The sequence below is a fragment of the Hemicordylus capensis genome, chromosome 1 (assembly GCF_027244095.1).
Source record: "Hemicordylus capensis ecotype Gifberg chromosome 1, rHemCap1.1.pri, whole genome shotgun sequence".
Taxonomy (NCBI): Eukaryota; Metazoa; Chordata; class Lepidosauria; order Squamata; family Cordylidae; genus Hemicordylus; species Hemicordylus capensis.
In genome coordinates this window covers 332,665,298-332,680,792 of record NC_069657.1, presented here as the reverse complement: position 1 = coordinate 332,680,792, position 15,495 = coordinate 332,665,298, and the positions used below count along the sequence as shown (strand labels likewise).

General features: G+C 40.6%; 1 protein-coding gene across 2 annotated transcripts in view; it reads right to left on the bottom strand.

Annotated features, from left to right (window-relative positions):
* Positions 1-15,495, bottom strand: part of CDC40 (cell division cycle 40) — a 105,161-nt gene that overhangs the window by 22,688 nt on the left and 66,978 nt on the right. For both annotated transcript variants that reach the window (XM_053300753.1, XM_053300835.1), the window contains exons 8-12: positions 13,408-13,482; positions 11,949-11,994; positions 10,123-10,224; positions 9,369-9,484; positions 8,931-9,064 (exon numbers count right to left, since the gene is read on the bottom strand). In XM_053300753.1, coding sequence (XP_053156728.1) covers positions 8,931-9,064; positions 9,369-9,484; positions 10,123-10,224; positions 11,949-11,994; positions 13,408-13,482 — 473 coding nt within the window. The remainder of the gene's footprint in view (positions 1-8,930; positions 9,065-9,368; positions 9,485-10,122; positions 10,225-11,948; positions 11,995-13,407; positions 13,483-15,495) is intronic.

The following is a 15,495-nucleotide window of genomic DNA, read 5'->3' as shown; positions in this document are numbered from 1 at the left end:
GCTTGCTACAAGAAATATCCAGTTAAAATCCCTCTGCAAGCTGAAATGGAGAAGTCTAATGTACCCTAGGGAGAGTTGCTGACATTGTGCAGCATTAAGTGCACACTGAAACATATTGATCATGCAGCTGTGCAAGAGTAAAGTGCTAAATTTATTTATTTATTTTATTGTCAAATTTATAAAGATAAAGCTGAAAAGAAAAGATAGATAAAAAGAAAAGAAGGGTTAATGGTGCGGAGAAAGTACAGGAAGCCCTGAGGTGAACTCTCCCATGTCATCAGGTCTGCCCTTCCCATTCCCCTTGAAAATTCTGATCCTACAGTCCTAGCCCCGTTAAAGGAAATGACTAAAGATATTCAAACCACCAAGCTGTCTTTAAATACTTTTAAGTCCTCATTAGTAGATACTTTCGGCACAAGGATGGAGGCTGTGTTATATCATCTCCATTATGGAAGACCATGATACTAAAATAGACAGCACCATCCAGACTTTGTACAATAAAAGCTACAGGCTAAAGTGGTGGATTTGGAATGCCATTCTCACAGAAATAATTGACAAACTGTTGAGGTTAGAGAGCGTCTGGAACGTTCCCACTCCTCCCCTTCCACCTTTATTGCATCCCTCCTTCGAGATCTCCTGCAGTTACCGGAAAGCTAGGTCTCAGAGACTGATATCGCTCACAGAGCGCCCATCCCACCACCCTGTGAGGGAGGGAGGCCTCAGGCATTTATTGTCAAATTCCTGCCATTTCCTACTAAAGAGGGCATTCTGTGGAGAAGATATGAAAAGGGAGAACTACTCTGGGGAGAAAACAGTTCTTATGTCATGATTTCCCCAGATTATTTCAAGGATGTGATTGAGCATCATAAAGCCTTCTCATGGGGCCATCAGTTAGCCAGAGCCCACAATCTAGTTTTACATTTGCTTTCCTGCTATTTTCTGTGCATGCCATGAGGTTTGTCTTCATTTCTTCAACAATGCTGCAGAAGCAGCAAGCTTTCTACTTGCTCGGGATTCTTCCCGCCAAACTACTGCTGAAGGCTGAGAAACTCTGTTAGGCCTCTCTCAGTACAATATTAGATTGAATCACTTTCAGCCACTTAATTTCTTCAAGATACCTTATACTCAATCCAATTTGTACTTTCTTTACATCCTGCTGACAATTTTGTTGTTCTTTGAGAGTGTCAACGAGTGTGTGGATCAAGGTGATCCAGTTGACATAGTCTAGCTGGACTTCCAAAAAGCTTTTGACAAAGTTCCTCATCAAAGACTCCTGAGGAAACTTAGCTGTCATGGGATAAAGGGACAAGTACATGTGTGGATTGCTAACTGGTTGAAAGACAGGAAACAAGAGGGCAGGTATAAATGGAGAGTTTTCATAATGGAAGTAAGTAAGAAGTGGGGTATCCCAGGGATCTGTACTGGGACCGGTGCTTTTTAATTTATTCATAAATGATCTAGAAGCAGGGGTAAGCAGCGAAGTGGCCAAATCCGCAGATGATACCAAACTCTTCTGGGTAGTGAAATCCAAAACTGATTGTGAGCAGCTCCAAAAGGCTCTCTCCAAACTAGGGGAGTGGGCGACAAAATGGCAAATGCGGTTCAAGGTTAGCAAGTGTAAAGTGATGCACATTGGGACCAAGAACCCCAACTTCAAGTATATGCTGATGGGATCCGAGCTGTTGGTGATGGACCAGGAGAGGGATCTTGGGGTTGTGGTGGACAGCTGGTTGAAAGTGTCCACTCAATGTGCGGCAGCTGTGAAAAAGGCAAATTCAATGCTAGGGATCATTAGAAAAGGGGATTGAAAATAAAATGGCTAACATTATAATGCCCTTATACAAAACTATGGTGCGACCACACTTGGAGTACTGCGTACAATTCTGGTCACCACATCTAAAAAAGGACATTGTTGAACTGGAGAAGGTACAGAAGAGGGCAACCAAGATGATCAGGGGCCTTGAGCACCCTTCTTATGAGGCAAGACTACAACACCTGGGGCTTTTTAGTTTAGAAAAAAGACGACTGCGGGGAGACATGATAGAGGTCTATCAAATCATGCATGGTGTGGAGAAAGTGGAGAGAGAGAAATTCTTTTCCCTCTCACACAACACTAGAACCAGGGGTCACTCCATGAAATTGATTGCCAGGAGGTCTAGGACCAACAAACGGAAGTACTTTTTCACACAATGTGTGATCCACTTGTGGAACTCTCTGCCACAGGATGTGGTGACAGCCAACAACCTGGATGGCTTTAAGAGGGGTTTGGATAACTTCATGGAGGAGAGGTCTATCAATGGCTACTAGTCGGAGGGCTGTGGGCCACCTCCAGCCTCAAAGGCAGGATGCCTCTGAGTACCAGGTGCAGGGGAGTAATGGCAGGTGAGAGGGCACGCCCTCAACTCCTGTCTGTGGCTTCCAGCAGCATCTGGTGGGCCACTGTGCGAAACAGGATGCTGGACTAGATGGGCCTTGGGCCTGATCCAGCAGGGCTGTTCTTATGATATACCACGTGCTTTATGTCACTGTGGATGATAGGTAAAGATTTGCATAGATAGATAGATAGATAGATAGATAGATAGATAGATAGATAGAGCCTATATTTATGCATTCTTTATTATTTATAATGCCACTACTTTGTGTTGCTTTGTTCCAATTATTATTGTATTCTCTATGTTCATCAGATGAATTCATTGCTCTTATTAATATTGCAGTTACTTTCTCACCCCCTTTCTTCTGTGTCTGTTTATGGTCAAACAATTTGTTACTGTCCTTGTACACCTAGTTTTCAGGGTGGGTTTCCCCACCTTTTGCCCTTGAGCTTTAACCACCTGTGTATATATGTGTGTATGTGATTGTGTGCTTATGTGTGTGTGTATATGTATATACAGTTTATGTATTTATTTTGACAGCAGTCAGAAATATGCTTGACATTACTCCCAGCTCCCCATTTTGTTTCTTGGATTACAATTTATCACTGACTCTTAGAAACATGAAAATGTTACGATAGGCTTTGACATAGGTAGGAATTTCCTTCTTGTAAATGGGCCAAATCCATATTTTGTTTATCTTCCCATTTTGTCCATCTCACTTTTACTTAAGATGCATGTGAGTCTGGGCTCTCTTCCCCCCCCCCCCCCCACCTTTCAGTAACCCGGCACAGCAGGATTGGACTCCTACACACTGTGCTATTAGTGTGTATTTTTTGCCTCCTTTCTGGAAGCAGTTAATGTTTTCTTTAAACAGGGACATGAGCCTGTTGCTCGGTCTCGCATTTGTGTTCTATTTTTTCTTAACTTCCCTAGTCATATGTAGTACACCTTACCTTTTAAAATCCATCTTGGTTACAATCATCCTTCACAGTCCTGGTTCTTGCAGAAGCTCTCTTAATACAAACACTCTGAATTCTGGTGCATGCTTATAATGGTTCCTTGCTATAATATTTTGAGCATCTATGAATATTATTCTAATCAATTCTTTTCCTCCAAATTAGAAGCTAAAACCACCTGGTGCTCAGGACCATGGTCTGCTGCCCTTGGATTGTTGTTTCCATCATAAAGTCTTTTTCTGTCTTGTTATTGTCTGGCCCTTGGGTAAGTGTATAATCTGGGTTCTCCTCCTCCTCGTTCCACTTTGCCACACTCTTTTAATATTATTTTGAATACCATGGCTGTTAATATTGTCATCTGGAATACATGTGGTTTAGGCAGTCCAGCAAAGTGCAGACAGGGCTTGACCAAGCTTTTAAAAATGCACACTGAGGTGGCATTAGGAAACTGCAGGAAACTCATTTGCTTCCAGTAGATAAAGACAGAATGTGTAAAGATTGGGTTGGTGAAGCTTCTGCCTGTGGGGTAATGATTTTGATTTATAAGAAATTGACTTGGCAGTAAAGAATTCACGGACTCAAATGGCTGCTTTCTGATTTTGAATGGAAAAACCCTATTCACCACGCTGGCACTTGTGAATCTATTTGGCCCAAATATTGACTATCCAGACACATTCCACACATGCACATTTTACCCCTCATCTATAGAATATGACCATTTAACAATTGGTGGGGATTTTAATAAAATACTGGATCCTATTTAGATCCAATCACTTCCCCACACAAGTTACACTCAATCAGAGCAGCCTTACATTAATATATGACTGATTTTACTCTGATTGACATATGGTGAGTATTGCAGGCAGACATTTTTCTCCTATCAATAAGAACTATTTTAGACTGTTTAATTTCATCTTCATTAGTCCCTTCTGTTGTCCATAACAACACTGATGTTTTTGTTGTAAACTGCTCAGAGACTTGCGTTTTAGGCAAAATATAAATGTGTTAAACAATAATACATAAATAAATAACCATTTCAGACCACGCTTGAGTATCTTTAAATTTACCATTAGATCCATCCTATCCTAGATCTTCGATATGGCGCTTCAATACTTCTCTTTTAAAAGACCCAAGTGTCAAAAGTGAAATGGAACTGAAGGAATTTTTTGAATGGAATATAGGCTCCTCTCTTACAGAGGCTATTGAATGGGGTACTTATAAGGCTTTCATTAGGGGTTGTATTATATCATCCACATTCTATAAGAAAAGGTGCCAAAATAGATCTTAGTGGGAAATGGGGAGTCAAGTGAAGACTCTTCTAACTCATTATGCCTGTAATCCATCTCCATCACTCTATCATGATCTCATGCATGCTAAATTTGAATTGAACAAATATTATGCCTCCAAGGAAGAATGGGCCCTAATGGGCCCTAAAAATAAAGGCATTGGGAGAGTGAATATGCAAGAAAACTCTTAGCATACAGATTAAATCAAACTCAGTCACATAACTTAATTCCTTATATTCGGGACTCCCAGCAGACTATCCATACCTCACACCTAAGGCATTAATGATTTTAAAAACTGTATACTGAGTTCTGTACTGCTGATTCTGAGCCCAATGATATTGATCTTTCCATGTTTTTTGAAAGTGTTTCACTATACTCTTTAGCTACTGGTAGCAAAGCAACCTTAGTATTCCCTTTACGGTTAGATGAATCATAGAGCCAGGGCGGATATGGCTCTAGGCAGTTGCCCCTGCTAACTGAGCAAAGAGACACCTTTTAAAAAGTGGTGATTCTCTTATATTTAGAAGGGGAGAGCAACTGGCCAATTAGTTTCACTGTCTCAGAATACATCTATGCCCACTGCTGTTCTCTCTCTATGCGGAGAAAGCCTTTGATAAATTATCCTGGTCCTTTTTAAATTATGTCATGTACACATTTGAATTTTCTTCTGAATTCGCAGACTGGCTAGGTATTTTATACTCTAAACTTCAAGCTCAATTTTTTTTTTTTTTGCAGGGGAGGTTTGTCAATCCTTCAGGCTTTCTCCAGGCACCAGGCAAGATTGTCCTTTATCTCCTCTTCTTTTTAATTTAGCTTTATAGGCTGTGGCTTTTGCAGTCAAACAAAATCCTACCATCAAACAATTAACATAGCAATTAACAATTTAAGAGAGCGTCTTCTTCGCTATGAGCCCCACCACCCATTGAGGTCAATTGAGGAGGTCCGTCTCCAGTTGCTGCCAACTCGTTTGGTGGCTACACAGAGATGGGCGTTCTCGGCTGCTGCCCTGAGATTGTGGAATGCACTCCCTGCTGGGATACCAGCCTCCCCATCTCTTGCAATTTTTAAAAAACTTCTGAAAACACATCTCTTCAACCAGGCTTTCTCAGCTTTTAAAAACTTGTTTTTAAATTGTTCTGATTATTTAATTGCTGTTTTATGATGTTTTTAATTGTTAATCATTGTGTTATGCTTTATAATTTTTGTTTTAATTAACTGATTTTAATGGTGTTTTAATGTAAACCGCCCTGAGCCTTTTGGGAGGGTGGTATAAAAGTTTTAATCATCATCATCATCATCATCACCACAATACACCAGATATAACTGTAGTCGAGAAGAAAGAAAAATGGGAAAAGAAGCCACCGCATGGTCAATATTTGCACAGTATCACTGGAAGATCAGACATCACCAAGACCTGGCAATGGCTTAAGAATGGCAACTTGAAGAAAGAAACTGAGGGTTTAATACTGGCTACACAAGAACAGGCACTAAGAACAAATGCAATAAGAGCAAAAGTCGAAAAATCAACCACAAACAGCAAGTGCCGCCTTTGTCAAGAAGCAGATGAAACCATGGACCACCTAATCAGCTGTTATAAAAAGATCGCACAGACGGACTACAAACAAAGGCATGACAAGGTAGCAGGGATGATACACTGGAACATCTGCAAAAAATACAAGCTACCTGTAGCCAAAGATTGGTGGGACCATAAAATTGAAAAAGTTGAAGAAAATGAAGATGTAAAAATATTATGGGACTTCCGACTACAAACAGACAAACATCTGCCACACAATACATCAGATATAACTGTAGTCAAGAAGAAAGAAAAACAAGTCAAAATAATCGACATAGCAATACCAGGGGATAGCAGAATAGAAGAAAAAGAAATAGAAAAAATCACAAAATACAAAGATCTACAAATTGAAATTGAAAGACTGTGGCAGAAGAAGACCAAAATAATTCCAGTGGTAACTGGCACCTCGGGTGCAATTCCAAAACAACTTGAAGAGCACCTCAACACCATATGGGCCACAGAAATCACCATCAGCCAATTACAAAAATAAACTTTACTGGGAACATCCTATATTCTGCGATGATATCTATAATAACAGCAACAACATGATAATAAAATTCTGGCATCCCAGGTCCTTGGGAAGGACTCGATGTCTGGGCAAAACAAACCAGTCAATAACACCTGTCTGACTGTGTAAACAACAACATAATAATAAATAAATAGATTAGAGCACAAAATAGCTCCATAAACTGACGACACTCTCCTTTTTATAGAGGATCCTGCTTCTTCTATCCCAGCTTTCGTTTCTTTAATTCAGAAGTTTGTCCAACTGGCTTCTCCATTCTCCAGTCCAAGTCTGAACTGATGCCTCTGAGGACCTATTCTCCTCCCTCCTTGTTTCATAATTGGAATTTTAAAATTTGCCAAACAGAAATTAAGTACTTAGGAATTATTGTCATCTGTAATATCTCCTCCTCAAGAATCTTAATCTCATCTTTTCTCAAATGAAACTCGATAATGATAGATCGATCTTCTTACCTAACTAAATTTGGGGTAAAACATACATAATTTAAATGAATCTCCTTCCCCATTTAAGTATTAAGGGGTCTCCCATCATTTATTCATAAAAGCTCCTTTAGCCACTTTTTCAAATGGTTCCACCAGTATTTCACCAGAATGCTTCCACCGGGGGGGGGGAGGGAGGACTTTAAATTAAAACATGATCTTCCCACCATCCAGCATGTAAAGGTCTCTTTTGTAAAACCTCTATCATGCTGACCTATATTGGGCTCCAAATTTTCACATACTGGATGTATCTCTCCTCCTACCATCAAGGCTTTGAGAAAAGCACAGTGTGCTTTGTGCCATCACAATGGTTCTGAACCTTACACCCATGACAAAATGACCCTTTGGTTAAACCCTGAAATCAAAATAGCTGCTAATATGTTTATGTGGAATAATTGTGCCAGAAATAATCTTTTAACTCGACCAAATTTTAGACACCAGTCACAATTTCCTGCCTTTTGAACAGATGTGCATACAGTATGATCTGCCCCAGACAGTTCAATGGCAATACCTGCAACTGAAACATGCTATAACTTCCAGATTTGGGCTCTCTGCTCTAGGTGCTTCTGAAGTACCCAGAGTTTTAGAACATATTTGCATTGCTGATCTGCCTAAACCCAACATATGCTTATACCGCAGGTACATCTCCCACAATAAATATGACTTATTGCTGCTCCTACATGCTGTGGAATGAGGAATTGGAAACCCAGATCCTTCCAGCCCAGCGGACCAATGCTAGAAAGCCTAAAATCTTATACCCTAGGACGTTAAATTGAGGCTTATCTAGAAAAAAATGATTTTCCTACTGGCACCTACTGGACACCTGAATGCTTATTCTGTAAACATATCATTGCTTCTCCCTTATGCTGGCGCTGTAGTGTTGCTGAAGGCTCTTCAATTCATATGATATGGAGCTGCATTGTAATAAGTTCCCTTTTGGCAAGACGTGATTGACCACATCAACCTAGTTTTGATTCCAATTTTAAGTTTTGTGACAGAACAATCCTTCTTGGTTATTTACCACATGTGTGGAACGTCTCTTGGGGTAGCAGATCATGGCTCCCCCATGGACTACTTGTCGCTAAGCATATTATTTTATAGTGTTGGAAAGATCATTTCAGCCCCTCAGTTTATCAATTGATAGAAAACCTCTCTAATCTGGCAACTTTTAAATAGACCACTTTACTGTTGTATGCTGAAAGAGGATGTGGAAGGACTATTTAGGGTTATTTGCATAATTTCCTCTGTTTACTTCAAATCAGTGTTAACCCCCTTTCCTCCCCCAGTTTGTTTCTGGGTTCCCCTCAACCTTTTTGTTGTAATTACATTGTTATACACACACACACACACACACACACACACACACACACTGAATTTTAAAAAAATTTAAACTCTCAGCACCAACTCCGTTAAGGGCACTCCTAAAATTGTATTCAGAACCATATCATGCCATATTTAACACAATAACGGTGGGCAGAAGATTGCAGTTCTGTCGCCTGTTCCCTAAATGACTGGTTAGTTGCTACTTCTGTACTGGGTCTAAGCTGTGAACTAAGTCTAGAGACTTCATTTTGTTTTGTTTAAAATTCACAGGTAAGCAGTCTAAACCAACTATATATCTCGATACGATCATGAATATTGGGGGGGGGGAGACAAACACCACATTGCACTATTCCAAGTTAAACTGTATCCTCCTTTCTGTTCAGTCACTGTCAGAAACAATTATACTTTCACTTACCATTCCCATACTCTTAAGCTCTTGTCATCAGATGTGCTCACAAATCTCCTGTTCTCATCCACAAACACAATGGTATTGACAGCTCCCAAGTGCCTGTCATACTCTTGTACAATCTCTCCATTTCGAATGTCCCACTGCAAAATAATTGCTCTGCTTAAGTTATTACTTGAAAAAAGGACACCTGTGAAGCAACTGATATACTGTTTTTGAGAAACGTTCCAGAATAGAAAAAGCAATGTTCTAGCATGCATTTCTGATCTGAATAAAAGTGGCTTACAGGCTATTATTATTATTATTATTCTTGTATTGTAATAGCATTGTAACAATGCTATTATTATTCCAAGGATGGGCTATGAATTTTAGTTAAGAGGCAAATGACTCCGATCTTCAAACTGCTTTTGCATTACCATGGGGAAGGTATGATTTTTTTTTACTTACTTGTACAATTTTCTTATCTGACATTCCTGCCACAAAAAGATTTTGCTTATCTTCATCAGGATTGAATTTCACACAGTAAGGAACTTTTCTGTTGGTGAATCTTGAAATACACTGTCCTAAAGAGAAAGTCAATCACTGAATATCCCCTTTTTACTATTTTCCAAGACTGTTTAAAAAAAAAAAAACCGTAGCTGCTTATTATGGTAGCATTTGTTTTTTTAAATTGTAGCTGCGTATTATGGTAGCTGCCCAGAGGGTTGCATGAAAACATGTAGCAGGGTAAACATTAATAAATAAATAAAAATCATCTTCATTAAAAAGGGCACTTGTGTTTTGTGGGGGAAAGGAAAGCAGATTCTACAGGAGTTGTAACTTTTGTACAGACCTAGAATACTAAATTACCCTCTAGAGGGGATGAAATCCTAACAAAGCGTTGGTGCTCCATGAGATGTGCTGGTGCTGCAGACGTGTTGCAGACTAATAGCTCTGGTACTTGTGGGGGGATGGGAGCATAGCCCCACTCCTGCTTTCACTTATGCAAAGGGCCTCCTGCCCAATCTCTGCAAATCAGCCCTCCAATGCCCCATTCCCAAGAGTCCCCCAACCCTCAATAGAGACTCTGGGAGGATGAAATGGGGCTGTTGTGGGGATGAGTGGGTGGAAAGAGTTTCTCTGTGGGAACAGGCTTTCAGACACATTTAAGATCCAACCTACTGTCATGTTCAAAATGACAAATACCTGGATGCACACATACCTGTTTCAGTGTCCCAAAGTTTAAGGTACCGGTCATATGCAGCACTGAGAAACTGGCTCCCAGCATTGTTAAAGCATATATCTCTAACAGCTTTACTGTGTCCTATGGGATGAAAAAAAAATTCAGAAGAGCATCATTAATCGCGGACTCACTATCTGTGGTTTTGCATATCCATGGTCAGGTAATAGACACTTGACCCTGGTATACAAGCGGGGGAAAGGTTTTAAAAGGGTTAAATCCATGTATCCAATGGTTGGGGGTGGCTGGAAATGATCTCTGAGGTAATTTCCAACTGCCATTTTGATACTGGAAACCATTTTAGGCTCATTTTGTCAAAATACACGGGGGAAACTGTGGGGTTTTTTTGCCAATCTTTTATTCTTGGGGGGCACTGCTGACCTGCTAGGGACCCGTGGAGCATGGTAGGCCATGTCACCTCACATTTCTAGGGCCTTTAATCACATTTTACCAACCTCTGTGAACATAACCCCCAGATTACATACCCCCAAATGACTCAGTATTCGCAGTTTCCATATCCGTGGTAGTAGCGGAGAACGGAACCTCTGCAAATACTAAGGTTCTCCTGTATTAGCAGGAAAGGGAAGCACACTTAACTTCTGAGGGAGGGAACAGGGTTTGGAAGCACAGCATCTGGCCTGCAATCTGGCCCCCAAAGCATGGAACCTCACCAGAGAGCATTAACCAACTGTTCAGTTTTGTGAATAGTTTTTCCAGTCCAGTATGGGAACTGCACATATGCCACCATTTTTGCACACATAGTTCTTAGTTCAACAATGGATGCACAAGCTCACAAAAACTTCTCTCATGAGTCACAGTTCTAAAAATACAACTGTGAAGAAATGCTACAGAATTCTTTTTTTGAACTGCATTTAATCTGCTCTCAGGTTCTTCACGTCCCAGAAACCAGAGGTGAAAGGCTACTTCCACAGTTGAATTATGTGCACTGATTTTGCAACAGTTTAAAAAATGGTCTCCACATCAAAAGGAAGCACTATGCTTGGAGGACAGAGAAAAGAGTGCTAAGTAGTTCACATATCTAAAAATACCTCACCTGCATTTTTAAGCCCTTGGTTATGGGGGGGGGATTGGAATTCTTCATTCCCCCTGCCCCCACTCAAAGCTTTTGTGAAGAGCTTTTCAACAATAATAATTCAGCTCTTAAGAAAGATGATGAGACCTAGTTATTCCATTATTAAAGAGCTGGTAAGAGTTTCATCATATCAATTTTCTCTGGCTTGGCTGTATTTTAAACCTATTTCCAGATAAGGCAAGAAATAGGAGAAGTGGAGTGGGGTTGGCAAATCCCCTCCTACCAAACTTCTGAATTCTGTGGTGGAAGAAATATACTTATGTTGTGGGGATGCTCTCTCCTGGCCCCAGCTCCAGCCTCACTTCATTTCAGTGAAATTATATACCATGGTAGAGAATTTGTCTTAATGGGTTTAAGTCAATATAATTAAAAAGTGATGATACTGTTTTGTCATAATTTACTATAGGTATCACTTAGTATTTAAGTTCAACTGAGATTTTACCAGCTTTAAAAGTTATGGACATTTGAACTAACTTGCACAACTTGGTAAGACAGCATTCCATTAAATCCAGCTAAATTTCACTGACTGAGGATTTTCAACTACCATTGTCAATCACTATTTTCTGAGATTCCTTAGTGACATATATAATGATTATTCACTTGAGGCAAAAATGAATGTTTTGCCTACCCCACTGATAAATAAAAGTGCCCAATTGACATTTGAAGCAGTGTAATTTTCTGTTAAATAAAATCATTACATTAAAAAAAAAATTACCAATGAAAGTACGTAAGCATCTTCGTTCTCCATATACTTCCCAGAGCTAAGGAGTTAAAAAGAAAGTAAAATGCTTTCATTAACAGTCAAATGCAAACATATCTGTCTAGTTGTATGCATAAACTATTTATGGTGTTATTTCAAAGCAAACCCATCTGTAAATGCACTTGTTAATACCTACTGATTCACAGAAGAGTTTAGGTTCCGAGCTACTTCCTGAAGTTTTACACTGCAGCATCAGTGGCAATGAAGATGTTGCTGCCATTTCTTCCTCCATCAATCCTTACCCTACTCGTCTCACTCAGATAATGCTCAGGCTGTTTGAGAATTCCTATGCTCTTCAAAGTAGTTGAGCATAGTTTAGTTCAAACATTACACCTGTGTGGTGATCCACTGCTGTGGTGGGGCAGCAGGAGGATACCACTCCACTCCACCATGCACATAAAACAACAGATGAGATATATAAGGCACACAGAGGGCTGTGTGCATTAGGGCTCAATCTGGGTAGTCTTTCCCCTTCCTGCTTTCCAGGTGGAAGAAATTAGGCCATGAGGTACTCTATGAAGAGAGGTACCTCAGGTGTTACTTTATGGAAGGACATCTTAGTCAGGAAGCAATTTCTTTGTGATGTAAAGGGGCACACGTATACCATGCCCACCGTACCACACAAATGGACTACTGTGGCTCTGTACAGAACTGCTGAACAGATGATAGCCATTCATTTAAAATTCACATTATTGAAAGTAGTAAAAGGAAACATCAAAACTCACCAGAATATTACATGTGAGTTTTATGAACTTAATAAAAGCTACAAGTCAAGAAGGATTGGGGCGGGGGGTGGGGAATGAATACCAATTCCTACACATTAACATTCTTATCTGCTTATATTTCTCAATGACAGACATACTGCAGTGAGATTTCTGTTGCTAAAACCATTTTGTGATTTTTATATCCCCTGTTAACTGAGAAAAAAGGCAGCTTTAAAAAGTGGCGATTCTCTTTATTTATCAGGGGGAGAACTGTTCCTATCCAACCCAAGTACAGTATCTCTCCAGTGGCTGTTGCTGATGTCTATCTTTTATGACTTTTTCAATTGTGAGCCTTTTGGGCACAGGGAGTCATTTTGTTTGCTTGTTTATAGCTATGTAAACCACTTTGGGAACTTTTGTTGAAAAGTGGTAAATAACTGTTATACAGCACTGGTATATTTAATTAAGTCAAATATAAAATGAGAAAACAAGCTACTGTATTTCCACGAAGAGAGAGAATTCCAAAAGTATTTAAAATAACAAAAAGGCCATTAACCAGAAAGACACTAGATATTTTTAGTGCAATACAAAGACAAGTGTACTTGTCACAGAGTTAAGGGGAGGCACAGCCAAAATTTAGCTGGTGTGAATGTAACATCATGTAAGTATTGACCTTGAATTCATTTATTTTTTGTTTTGAAGCTACTCACCTTAATTTTACAGTCCATGGAACAAGATAGCAGCAGGTGGCCAGAAAGAGGAAACAGCCTCACAGCACTGACTCCCTTTAAATAAAAACATAACTGTGAAACAGAACAGAACGCCTAAAATATTCTTTCCCCCCAGTATGCTTATAAGATGAAATAATGGGAATGAAATACACATACTCCCATTCTTCAGATGAAATACTTAGATCATTTTAATGCATACAACATATAAAATATCTTACTTGAGCAAAAACATTTCAGTGTCCAACCATCACTGTCAATGCTCTATTTCAAGCAGCTGGGAGGACTTGAGCACAAGTACAGTAACAAACTAGATAACCCATCCAAGGGCAGGAGAAAAGCCGGAAGGAGGAGATGAGCAGCTTTTCAAAAATTAGCCCTTTTATTGACCAATAAATTCCATTGCCCTTCTCATTTCCTCTTTAATATTAATGTAATTTGCACAGAATGTAATTTGCACAGCACCTATTACTTTAAAACAGCATTTGGTAAAGTCTAGACTTTATTATCGTAAATGTGAGATGAGGGGTTGTTGGATTTGTGGAGGAGGAGGGTTGGTGCCAAGTTAAAGGAACAGTGTATAAGATAGTATGTATGGAATGTTATTTTATATTGGGGAGACAGGGAGACCCCTGTTAAAAAGGTATAAAGAACATATAGCTGATATGCAATATAATACAGATCGGATTGAAACCCTGGGCAAAAAATATGAAAGAAAAACAAAGGAAGAGTTGCACAAACCAAGGTGCTTATTCTAACCCCAGGCACATAGTTTTGCGAGGGACAGGCAGCTGCAAAAGAGAAGAGGAGATCACTGAAAGCCATTGTTCCTGAAAGGAATGCCATGATAATTTTTTGGTGTTTAGCACAGAATTTCTGGGAGTCCGTTGAGGAATTCTCATAGAAATCTGCAGGAACTTAGATTGTACCAGCTTCAGAGGGTCTCTGCAGGACCCAGCTGCAGAAGGTCTTGGATGATATGGATTATCTGGACCCTTCTCAATCTGGCTTCTGCTCTGGATATAGGACTGAAACTGTCTTGGTCGCTCTAGTGGATGACCTTCGCTGGGAACTAGACAGGGGGAGTGCGTCCCTGTTGGATCTGCTGCACCTCTCAGTGGCATTTGATACCATCAGCCATGGCATCCTTCTGGACCGCCTCTTGAGTATGAGAATTGGAGGTACTGTGTTGGAGTGGCTCCGATCCTTTCTTGGGGGGAGGGTCCAGAAGGTGGTGCTGGGGGACTATTGCTTGGCCCCATGGCCATTGGCCTGTGGGGTCCCACAGGGTTCGGTTTTGTCCCCCAAGCTGTTTAACATCTACATGAAGCTGCTAGGAGAGGTCATCTAGAGACTTGGACTGAGTTGTCAGCAATATAGCAATAGCAATATGCAGATGATACTCAGCTCTATCTTTCCTTGTCACCTGATCCTAGGTACAAGGTGGATGGCCTGAATCGGGGGCTGGAGGCCGTGATGGGTTGGATGTGGGCTAATAAACAGACTGAATCCAGACAAGATGGAGGTAATGTTGGTCAGTAGGAGAGCCAATTGGGATGAGGTGATTCTACCTGTTCTAGATGGGGTTGCACTCCCCTTGAAGGATCAAGTATGTAGCTTGAAGGGTATTACTGGACCTGGCTCTGCTTTTGGAAGCTCAGGTGGAGGCGGTGGCCAGGGGTGCCTTTGCACGGTTTCACCTAGTGCGCCAGCTGCGTCCCTTTCTCAAGAAGGCAGATTTGTCCACAGTTACCCATGCCTTAGTCACGTCACGGCTGGATTACTGTAATGCGTTCTACATGGGGCTGCCCTTGAAGAATATCCGGAAACTGCAGCTAGTGCAAAATGTGGCAGCTAGGGTCATATCTGGAGCTGCGCGGTGTGATCATATCACACCAATTTTGAAAGAGCTGCACTGATTACCAGTGTGTTTCTGGGTCCAATTCAAGGTGCTGGTTTTGACCTTTAAAGCCCTTAGCGGTTTAGGCCCAGGGGTTTGGGCCCAGGTTCCCAAGGATTGCTGCCTGCTTGACGAGATCATCTAAGGGGGCTCTGCTCCAGGTGCCAACA